We start from the raw sequence: 11,496 nt of genomic DNA on the forward strand, positions 1-11,496 counted from the left end.
TGTCTCAATAAGCATAGTACTCTGAAAATATGTATTGTTCTATAGTAGAGTATTATATATTTATTTAGTGATATTAATGTGAAATAACAGTTTGAGCCTTGTTTGTTTATATAGGCCTACCTTGAGTGAATGTGCAGATGTTACAGATGATGTTGAATCTCCCTGTATTTCAGTGTGAGACAGGAAGAAACAGAATAATTTTTAATGCAACAAACGTATCAAATGTTTATTTGTATTTGGGTGGACTATCCTTTCATGTGCCCCTCAATGACTTGTGTATATTAAAAAAAAACATTACGGTTGTGTATGTCTGCTTAGCTTTGGGTTGGTTACAACTGTCCCCACTCCATCAGCCATAAAAGAACATGATGTACTAGCTAGACGTGCTTAATATGCCTAATGGAAATCAACAAAACAAGGATTCAAACAAAGTAAGTTTTGATTATTTCATGTAAAAGGTCAGAACAGTGTGACAAAAACACAGCTCTTAAAAATACCTTTGAAGCAAAATCCAAAACATCTTCTGTGTTCCTGGTTGGGAGACGGTCTTACTGAGCATACGCAGGGTGATTATCATGCATGTTTCCAATTTGAGGAACAAGACTTGTTACAACCATCCCCAGTCTACCCTATTCCAGATGTCAACTAAAAGAGTTCTTTTACACAGCATGAAAACAAACGAACACTTTCACTTGACTTTCAGTACTTGCTTTTTATTTATTTCTCTTCATATGTTTTATCTTATTTTATATTTTTCTACTTACTGTTTGCTATGAACCAAAACACCAAGATAAAGTTACTATTTTTTCATCCATGTTATGTTCCAATATGAATTCCAGTTCCTGTTTTGAATTGTTGCGTGTTTTTTTTTTTTTTTTTTTTTTTTTTTTTTTTGTCTATTTACATTTGTGAATATATATCCTACACAAAACAGTTTTTTACAATCAGTTCCATTTTTGTGCTGAAAAAAATCTCTTTTTGTTAACTGAACACTTTAAAGAAACGTTCTATATCTGACCAAAATAACTTAAAGCTACTACAATGAGTTTTTAACTGTTTATGAAACAGTCTCAGTGTAATACTGATGCCTCTACATATGTTTATTTTTTTATTCTTCATTCTAAAATACAAATTTTACAAACATAATAACATCCAAGAAATGCATAAAATAAAATGTTAAATCAAATAAAACAACTGACAAATATTCACACAGTAATGAACCGAAAGAAAGACACAACTCCGCAAAAATATAGTGAAGTGCAGGGTGGTTTTTAAGAATTAATATTTGTGTAAAAAATATTAGGCATGCATTATCAGGTTATTATTAAAAAAAAGTCCAGTCTTCTCACCCATTATGACCAAGTAAGTCAGGGCTGGCATAGTCAAATTAATAATTACAATGGATATTACATGCACTACAAGAAAACACCAGATGTTCACAGTGCACATTAATTGAGATCAATATTCAATTTAAGTTTTAAGAATTCATAAATGTCATTCATTGTTTTAAAATGTACTCCTTTGGCTTTAAGTGGAATAAAGAGGCTGATAATTCCTGCAGTATGTGTTTCCTTTATACAGAGGAGGGAGAACACTGCTCGGTGTTGCACCCTTCAATAGACAGGATCAATCAGATGTTTTAGTTCTGAGGCTGAAGCTGTGTGCTAGACATGTGCTGTATGTGCGGTCAGCTGACGCCAGCAGCAAATCTGTGCTGCGAGCTGCGCAGCCGCTCTGCGCATCCACAGGCTGAGGTGGACAGCGCAGCCATTTCTCTGCCCCGCATGAAAAACACGCAGAGGTCCGTCACGCACACGTAACTGACCTGACGTGCGGGAGTCATGACCTTAGCAGCGCAGACCGAGGCTGAACTCTGCATCATCGACTGAGACCCGCGGTCTCTAAACTTTCCCCCAATTCAACGCCTGCGCAGACAAAACAGGCTGTGTCTCTCCTCCGTTTGGCTCATCTGTGTGTGTGTCTGTGTGCGCGCGCGTGTGTGTGTGTGTGTGTGTCTGTGTGTCAGCCATGGAGGGAAACCTGCAAGGAGGCACCAGCGACGTCGCGACGATGCATGTGAAGACCGAGGCGGTCGATGAGAGCACATCTGCGCTGGTTTTGGGCAGTCAGGAGTCGCCTGCGCCCTGCGGAGATACCGCATGCAGAGGAGGAGGAGGAGGAGGAGGAGGGGATCAGACTGCAGAGGAGCTGCCTGACACAGAGCTGCAAGCAGCTGCGACAACTACTCCTGTGCTGCTGTGTGAGTGCAGGATTTGTTCTCTTTAAAAAATGAGTAATTTCGTTTTAAGTGTAAATCAGATATAAATATATTGCTCTATCATGATTAGAGCTGCAACGATTAATCAATAGTGAATCAATTATACAACTTAGAGCTGCAACGATGAATTGATTATTATTCAACAATTAAATTAACCTATCATTTTGATTATTGATTAATCGTTTCAAGTAAACTGCCCAAATTGTCTGACTTCAGCTTCTCAGATGTGAATATTTTCTGGTTTCTTTACTGCTCTCTGACCGTAAACTGAATATGTTTGGATTGTGGACAAAATAAGACATTTGAGAAAGTCATCTTGGACTTTGGAAAACACCCATTGGCATTTTTCACCATTTTCTGACCTTTTAAGAACCGAACAATGAAGCGATTGCTTGAGAAAATTATCTATAATGATAATATCATCACAATGTCATTACTGGAAACATTTGTGTTTGGACCTTTTTTTCAACTGATTGTGAAGGATTAATTAATTAGTTAATTAACCTGAGAAAGTAATCTGCAGGTTACATCAATCAACAATGACTGACAGATCAATGATTTAAATAATCCTTAGTGGCAGCTCTAATTAATTTGTTTGATTTTTTTTTTTTTTTTTTTTTTTCTCTCCGTTGTCAGCTTTTTAAGCTGGTTTCTAAACTGAATACCTTTGGGTTGTGGACAAAACAAGACAGAGAACATCACCTTGGGCTTTGGGAAACAATGATCAACATTTTTCTCAACTTTCTGACATTTTATAGACCAAACAATTAAGCAATCTATTGAGAAAATGATCAAGACATTAATCAGCAATGAAAATAACCATTAGTTGCAGCCCAATCATGATGACATAAATGTGTTTTCTATGTGTTGCCATCAGATCCTGTGAGTACAGACCGCTTCTTCACCACATCAGGGGATGGAAAAACTTACCTGAAGATAGCTCCAGGTGAGTGATCATACTGTTACGACAGCAGTCACTGGCTTGTGACTCTATTTTGAGAGCCCTAAAATGTCATGTACTCCTTTCAACATTGTGTAAGGAGATCAGTGTATAATTTACATAGAAATTACGATATATTTTCAGCTTGATTCATCTTAACTCCCCTGAAAGCTTGGATTCAAATCTCAGGTGTTTCTCCATAATAGCATTAAATATTCATGTCTGAATAAGCAACATCAAAGTTAATCAGAAGAGATCACTCAGTAGAGCGCACATTCCCGCCAGACAACAGATGGTGAAGCACCTGCTGCAATGTCAGCACAATTACCTGATGCAACCAGCAGATATTTGTAAAGTTCTGCCAACATTAACATAACCACCACCTCCAAGACTCATATAATGTATGTAGTCAAGACTTTCATGGATTTTTAATACAGTTCAAGTTATCACTATATTGGCATGTGTGATTCATGTGAATAATTTCCATTGAGAAACATGTTGTCTTCACTTCAAGACTATTTTACAGTGGAGGACTGATAGAGAGCTGAACATTATGATGTCACAGTGTGGTTGACCTTTGACCTTTTGGATATAAAATGTCATTGCCTCATAATTTCTTTAATCTCCAAATTCTAATCAGTTCATCCTTGAGTCCAAGTGGACACTTGTACTAAGTTGGAAGAAATTCCTTCAAGGCGTTCTCTAGAAATTGCGTTCACAAGAATAGGATGACCTGAAAACATAATGCCTGAGGCTGTGGCTGTCACCGATGTGGAGCCATAAAAAAAAAAGTTTTTCAAAAAAGCTGATTCACAGAGGTCCTTCAGCATACAGTCATGAATGTGCAACAGGCTGGTTGGTCCAGTAGTATTTGAGATTAACTGCAGACAAGCTGTAAGTCCATTGATCACACACACACGCACCCACACATACAAACAGCTGATCACATTCCTCCAGGCTAACGCTGGGCCGGGATAAGAATCTTGTTTAGATATTATTTGTTTATATTTAAATGCTCGAAAACTCTGCGTCATTAGGTCTTAATGGGTGTAGCCTCATCTTATTTGATTGACAGCAACCAAACAACCCAACAGATGTTTGGAGGTTCTGATTAAAATGTTAAATCCTGATTGGAGCATGGAAGTAAAGGTCTGCCCACTTCAGGGCCTTTAAATAAATATATCACTCTTATATATAATTCTCTTCTTCTCCAGACCTTTCTACTGCACAAGTAAGATGTTTTTCGCACCTGTGTCCTTTCACAGCTTCAGCGATGCCACCTGCTCCTTCAGAGAGGACGCTTCCCTCCGGCTCAGATTTCTCATCCAAAGCTGTTTTGTGTCTAATTGAGGCCGTTGGACGCCGCTGGGGCCTGTATGAGACTCGGGAACGCTCGCAGCTCTTCCAGAGCGTCCAGGAGGAGATGGCCTCCAAGGGGCACGTGCTTCCTGTTGAAAAGATCCGCCGCAAGTGGAACAACCTCATTGTCACATACAAGCGGGTTAAAGACCGCAGCCGGGAGACGGGACACGCTAAAACATCCTGGGAGTTCTTTGACGTAAGTCTAACAGCGGGAGATCTTTCTTTCCTGCACTGGATGTCCACACAGGGATGAAGCTCCCCAAAAAGATGATTAAATATGAAAATATCTTTAAAAAAAAACATCAGACGCTTCTTGTAGTTTATAAATTATTTTGAGTAATTTGGATTGCAACTGGCTCGGGAAACGGAACTGGATCAGGTCTGAGTTGTGACCCAGAAACCGAGCTCTAACACCAAACCACGTTTACTCAGACTGATTGCTGTGAAGTTTTTCATGAGTTTTATAAGGAAAGTTGTAATTAGTCAAGATAAATCTCCCGCCTCCCCTTTCAGATCTCCATTCCTTCTGTATAATACATAAAATAGAAATTAACACACATATGCAACCTAAAAAAATCTGGGTCGACTGAAATTCAACTTACTTGTCAACCAGTTGACTGGCCTTTTGGGGGAAAAACATGCATGTTCTCTGTCGATCACCTAAATTCAGAATCGGAAAGCTTTGGGTTTCTCCACATGTTGGAGCAGCGTGCACAGCGCTGTAGTAAGAAAGATACTCAGCATCTAAGAAATCTGGAGTTACACTGCTGCTAAAAGGCTTCTAGAATTTGGTTTTACAGAAGGGATGTAACAATACATCAAATATAAAAATCAAAAATAAAATTTCAAAAAATGTCTCAATACTGTGCCAGACTGTGATGATGTCTTAAGTGGCATTACAGTACATAGTTAATTATTTTATTTTATTATTTTCATTTTACTGACTGCTGCACTGTTTTGCAACTGTACATTCATAATTCAAACATTTGTTTCCAAGACAATTCAGGACTTATTTTTGCACAGGTCATGCCAGGCTACATTTTATTTATTAAAGAAGGAAAGAAGAAGCACATAAGATTAAAAGAAAAAATATACTGCTAAATATTAGATTATGGACTTTTGATGTGGTGTTATTGTACCATGAGTTTTTTGTATTGTTACATTCCCAGTTGTGCGTCTGTGGAAAGACAGTGTACTGTAGTTTCAAAGGAGTGTAGTTGGTTTTTGTTGGTCAGGTAATAACAGTAAGCAGAAGAAGAACATAGAGACTAGTGTATGACTGTTTCATGAAGTGACTGGCTGTGTTCTTTGAGCTAACAGATCAACTGATGCCACAAATAACTAGGGATGTTTATGTCCTTTCTCTGTCTCTCTCTGTCTGTCTTTTCTCCCTCTAGTTGATGGACGCCACTCTCTGTGACACAGTCGGCACTCAGATCATCAACAACAAAAGAAACAAAGGTGGAAATGCTCTTTCTACGCTGCCCGGTCCTTTGGCAAAGATCGCTGCAAAGCCGCAGGTTCCACAGCCCCCCACCATCATCCGCCCTAATGGGGACTTTGCTTCAAGTGGTGTCGCGGACTCAGCGGGTCAGGGAGCCATCAGCAGTCAAATCATCAGCAGCACGGCGGCCATTACCTCAATGACTACAGCAACCATGAGCCCAACAAATGCTCCAGAGCTCAAGCCCCTGATCGTCCTCAACAGTGACATTGTTACAACCAGTATTCATCCAGCCACTATTGTGCCATCTCCATCTTTTATCTCCTCACCTTGTTTTACAGAGACAGCTTCTACTTCCCCTTCCCTTGGTTCGACTAGTAACACAGACCTCAACACGTCACGCCACGTAGGTCGTAAAGCTGCGTCATTCTCATCGGGTGTCATACCCTTTCGCCTTAGCAATGTGCCACTTACCAGCAATCAGAACCTCCTTGGAATCTCCTCCTCTTTCCCCACTACTTCCTCCTGCCTCACTTCCTCTATTTCCCCCTCATTATCCGCAACGACCACGTCAGGTGTTGAAGGGCAGAGCCAGAAAGGAAACGAGGAGCAAACCGGTACTGCTTTGTTCCAGGAGATCCTGAAGCGGCAGGAGGAGCAGGCCTACCTGGACCGAGTGGCTCGGCGCCGCGTGGAAGCCAGAGAAAAGAGGCGCGAGAGGAGGGAGGTACGGATGGCGGAGTCCCTCGGCAGGATCGCCACAGCTGTGGAGCTGCTCTCCTCCAAACAGGACACAGTCATCGCCCTCCTGCAGAGACTGGCTGACCGGAAGTGATGGACGGTGAAAGGCTGGATAGTTCATGCTGAGACTTATTAAAACTTGTTAAAACTCCTGCCATGTAGTGACCCAGTCTGACAAGGATCTTAATTTCTTGAACTGAATTTAAATAAACATTTATAAATGAGCTGCTCCCTTTTTTAAATGGTGTTAAAAAACATCAGAATCATAAATATGTTACAGTTGTACTACAATATATAGCAATGTATCAGGGGAGGAAATGATTAATTACAACTACTCAAGTTACTGTAATTTTTTGGTTAGTATTTTTTTCAAATCTAACCTTGCTTGTACTTAAGTATGCAGTGCACTCTTTAATCTACTTGGTTGCCTTTGCAATCATAATTGAGAACTATTTGAATTAACATCCTTTCGTCTGTATCTTGTAGCCAATAAGGTACCTGATTGCAAATGGGCCAATGAAAACCATGACAAATTAATTTTTTTTAAAAATGCTGCAATGGCCACAGGTTTGGAGAGGTTGGGAACCACAGCTTTAAAGCAAAAGCTGCAGTCCTGTCAACTGAACCCACTGTAGATCCCCACTATCAGAACATCTTTGAAATCCATACGAAGCATTAGCCACTAGATGGCGCACTTAGTTTAGAAGGAGCTTTCCCACCCCTAGAATGGTACAAAGTAATGCAGTTACACTAAGCTGCAATAGGCAGGCAAATTTATAAATACATAAAATAATTCACTGCCACAAATGAGATCATGTCTGGGCCACCTTAAAATTGTGAACAATTATAAACAAATGTGTGTCTTAAAGTGTATTAGAGACACACAAAGTTTTCATCATATATGTTTTCTTGAGACTATAAAAAAGAAGGGTCTCTGGAGAGTTTTAAGTCTAAACCAGTGAATGCTGGGAAGTCTGCTAATATGCTGATCATGTTTCTTTAGAAACTTAATATAATGAGTTGATTAAACTAAGTACAGCACATTCATTCAACTCATCATTTTAAGTCAAAAGAACTTATGTTTATAAGCTGTTTATAAGTGTTCTGATTATAGATACTAGAAATCTCAAGTTTAATCAACTTGTGAAATATATATGCCAAGTTCATGAGAAAAGATTAGTTGAATGACTAAATTCCCATGTGATTTTTTTTAACAGTGTATGCAAATTATCATGAACCTGTGAAATACAGTATACAGTATATGACATTTAATTGGTTTCCATCATTTAACACTTGGTGCACCGTCAAAAGAAATCCCCTTAAGCTCCCTCATACACATTTTTGTGTATATCCAAATAAATATAAAAATAAACATATTAAGAATGTATTTTTCCTTTTTTTTTTTTTTTTTTGGCTTTTTCTTTTTTACAACTCCAGTTTTAATCATAAAAATCATTTCCATCGTCATTTTTAGGATTTTAAACCTTTAAATGCCAGTTTGTTTTCAAGATGCCACTTAAAATGAAAAAAAAAACACAACAAACGAATTGAAATTAATATACTAAATGCAAAGTGGATTTTTTTAATGGTGGATTATTACTGTCTAGTATATGTTAGTCATTAGCAACAATATTGACCACTGTTTTTTATCACTCTTATTACACTTAAAAGTTTTCACCTTACACAAATATATCATTCAATCTTTATATAAATGCTAGAAATAGACTACTGAATATAAAAACACTAAATTTATCACAGACAGGATGCCGACCCCTCCCTTCCAGAGGCTGTAATCCTTGATCAGCTGAGGTTTGTGCTTTTGGTCATCCACGACTGCTGGCTACACCTACATAGTTTTTCTGTGAGAGCACGTGCACAAAGTCACTATTCTCAAAATCTAAACAAACCAGACTTTGGTTGACTTTTCCCAAACTGCTGCATCTTTGATGCAAGATGCTGTTATTACATGAAGGTATGTGTATGTGTTTGTGTGTGTGCGTGTGTGCGTGTGTGCGTGCGTGCGTGCGTGTATGTAAATGTGCTGCTGCAAAATGCAATATTTTTATTACTTGACCAATCTTGGGACTCTGAACTTAAATTAACTTGGTTTGAACTTGTGTTCAAAGCAAAAGTCAAACTCAAGCTCAGGTTACATTTCACATACAGTGAGCTATTTTTGTCCATATGGATTTTAGTGTCTGTGCTTTGGGTGCACACACAAACAAATTTGTTAAACATACATTTACAATAGATGCTGACATCACTGACAACAGATAGAGACCACTTAAGTTGAATTCATTATTTTAGCTGTTCTGCAGGAGCCTGCAAAATCAATTGAGTTCAAGGGTTGAGCACAGGCAAATATGGGAAAATAGTAGTAAATGTTTTATTTTTATTTATTTATTTATTTTGCATTTTTGATCCTTTTTCACACTGGACAGACAAAAAAAACTGGGAAAAAACACCTTTTAAGGTCATTCTTAAGGGGATCAAAGAATTGTGGTTTTAACAGAAGTCAATGGACACAAAAATGTGTCGAGGGAGCTGAAAGGGAGTGAATTTCTGACACAATGTTTTTTAGACCTATTATAAAAGCTGATGGTGAATTTCAAAAATTGACCAAAAAAGACAAAGCTTTGTGAAATTTTATGCCATGTGCATGAACACAGCCAAAACAGTCGGAAAAACAAAACTCAAAAACACAAAAATGTGTATGAGGGTACACAAAGGGTTAAACATTTAAGTTTGACTGCACCTTAAGTTGTACTTTTATAGTCAACAGTTCATTTCTATTGGACAGCATTTTGAGTCACCTCTTGTGAAACTTCCAACCACTGAGTCAGAGTCCTGCATTTCCATGACATACTTTCTGTTTCACTTTCTTCAGCGGAGCTGAGCACAGAAGCTTCACTAAGACCAGTCGGACTTGACCTGTTTCCCACAAACTGCTTTAAACACAGATACTATACAGCCATGATAGCTGGCAGTGTGTTTGATCAGCCAATAGCTGGAACTGTTCCTGCTGTGATCCCTGAAAGTATGCCTGGTGCAGAGCAGCAAGATCCAGAGGAAAGTAAGTAAAAGGGTCGAGTGAACTCTTAATGCTTAAAACTATTCGTCTTTCTGTGTTTAGCTGCTCATGAAGACAACTGTCAAATGATTTACAATAAACTGTGCCATATTTAAAAGGATTTTCTTTTGTTTTATGGGAGAACTCACCACTTTGTTACTCATCACATGAGTTAGCACATGTTGAGCAGCCGCAGGCATGTCTGTAAATGGAGAGGGAGAGAAACAATAGGTGGTTTAGCTGAGGTGGTTTATTTTTCCTTTGTCTCTCCAAGACTGATGCCTCTAAATCATCTTTGAGGGCAAACAAAGTAAAAAATATCACTCTAACAAGGTCTTCAGTAATCCATCAGGGTACAGGGGTATTTTCACTTTTCAAGTTTTGGCATTTGATTTGCTCTTTGCTAGTATTTTCTTTCTTTTACCGATGCATCTAAAAATAGCTCAGTAAGTTATGTTAATTACATGTGATAAAATATTTTAGAGTTATAATTAAATATTATTGCATTTTAGCCATTAAATATACATGTGGGTCATTGTTAAACTGCTCTCTGAGTGGGTCAACACAGGCCCTTATTAGAATCAGTAATCTTTGTTAGTAATAAATATGCTATTGTCATCATTTTGCCCAAAATGAGACTTGAATTCCACGCAAAGACATTTTAAATGTTTATGTGTTGTTTTTAATACACTTTAAAAGAAAAAACAAAACAAAACAAAACAAAACTAGCTGTATCTGGCGGGGAGCCTTGCATGCTGGTGTGTTGCATTTGGGGTAGATCTGACATTTTTTCATTTGACCCTGTTTAGGTGCCACCCTACACCTCCCCATTGATTTAATGATCTGGGGACAGCCAGTTCACTCCTCATCCGTGGTCTAATATCCTCTTGCTTGCTCAACTGTTATTAAAACATAGAGCAAAAAGGGGCTGGATTTAGGATGATTCAATTGTAAACACTGTGTGTAAACAGTATGTAAAACTGCTGTGAGTTTAATGACAGCATTTTTTTTCTTAAATGATACAGTCAGCTCTATAAGTATTTAAACAGCATTTATGTTGGTTCCCCACAATGGATGTGAAATAAAACAATTAGAGTGCATAAAATGAAATAAAACACAATATTTTGAAAGAAGTCCGACATGGCATAAGTGCGAGTCAAAGTATAGAAGAGAGTTTCTTTCCATTTAAAAAGTGAGCTGGCTTCCCTAATATCAATTTGTATTTTATATGTTTAGGGTGTTATTGACCGTCCATGTCATGCCTCACTGATTCAGGCAATTCAACAACACACTTTTTAATCTTGAAAAAGTCTTTGGTCATATTCTAAGTATGTTGCGGGTCATTGTCTTGCTGCAGTGTTGCAGCTTGAAGGTCGTTTTTGCTTCTGGGGTCTTTCAAAACTCAGATAGTAGACGATGCGGCCAGTGGCAGGACTTATACCCACAGTGTGCAACTGGTGAGTCAGACTACAGTTGTCACTCATGACATAGTAATAACAGTTTAATAACAATCTTATGCACACCCCTTTAAATAAAGTAAACTGTAAACACATTACTAAACTGATACAATTTGATACAAATCGCTTAGATTTTTTTTTTTCTTCAAATTGTGACCAAGATACATTCTGCACCAAACATTTTACAGCAGTTTAAAAATATGG

General features: G+C 38.2%; 1 protein-coding gene across 1 annotated transcript; it reads left to right on the forward strand.

Annotated features, from left to right (window-relative positions):
• Positions 1-1,704: 1,704 nt before the first annotated feature.
• On the forward strand, positions 1,705-6,989 carry LOC146309877 (uncharacterized). The gene is made up of 4 exons (XM_084744124.1): positions 1,705-2,260; positions 3,156-3,224; positions 4,484-4,776; positions 5,978-6,989. The coding sequence occupies exons 1-4, from the start codon at positions 2,029-2,031 to the stop codon at positions 6,857-6,859; spliced, it is 1,476 nt and encodes a 491-aa protein (XP_084600250.1). The 5' UTR covers positions 1,705-2,028; the 3' UTR covers positions 6,860-6,989.
• The last annotated feature ends 4,507 nt before the right edge of the window (positions 6,990-11,496 follow it).

Source organism: Lutjanus erythropterus, chromosome 19 (assembly GCF_056507025.1).
Source record: "Lutjanus erythropterus isolate fLutEry1 chromosome 19, fLutEry1.hap2, whole genome shotgun sequence".
NCBI classification, from domain to species: Eukaryota; Metazoa; Chordata; class Actinopteri; order Lutjaniformes; family Lutjanidae; genus Lutjanus; species Lutjanus erythropterus.

Bases quoted from the DNA above. Each gene is read 5' to 3' on its own strand.
- LOC146309877 (XM_084744124.1), top strand. From the start codon at position 2,029: ATGGAGGGAAACCTGCAAGGAGGCACCAGCGACGTCGCGACGATGCAT. The intron at 2,261-3,155 runs GTGAGTGCAGGA...TGTTGCCATCAG, and splicing joins AACTACTCCTGTGCTGCTGT to ATCCTGTGAGTACAGACCGC. The intron at 4,777-5,977 runs GTAAGTCTAACA...TTCTCCCTCTAG, and splicing joins CATCCTGGGAGTTCTTTGAC to TTGATGGACGCCACTCTCTG.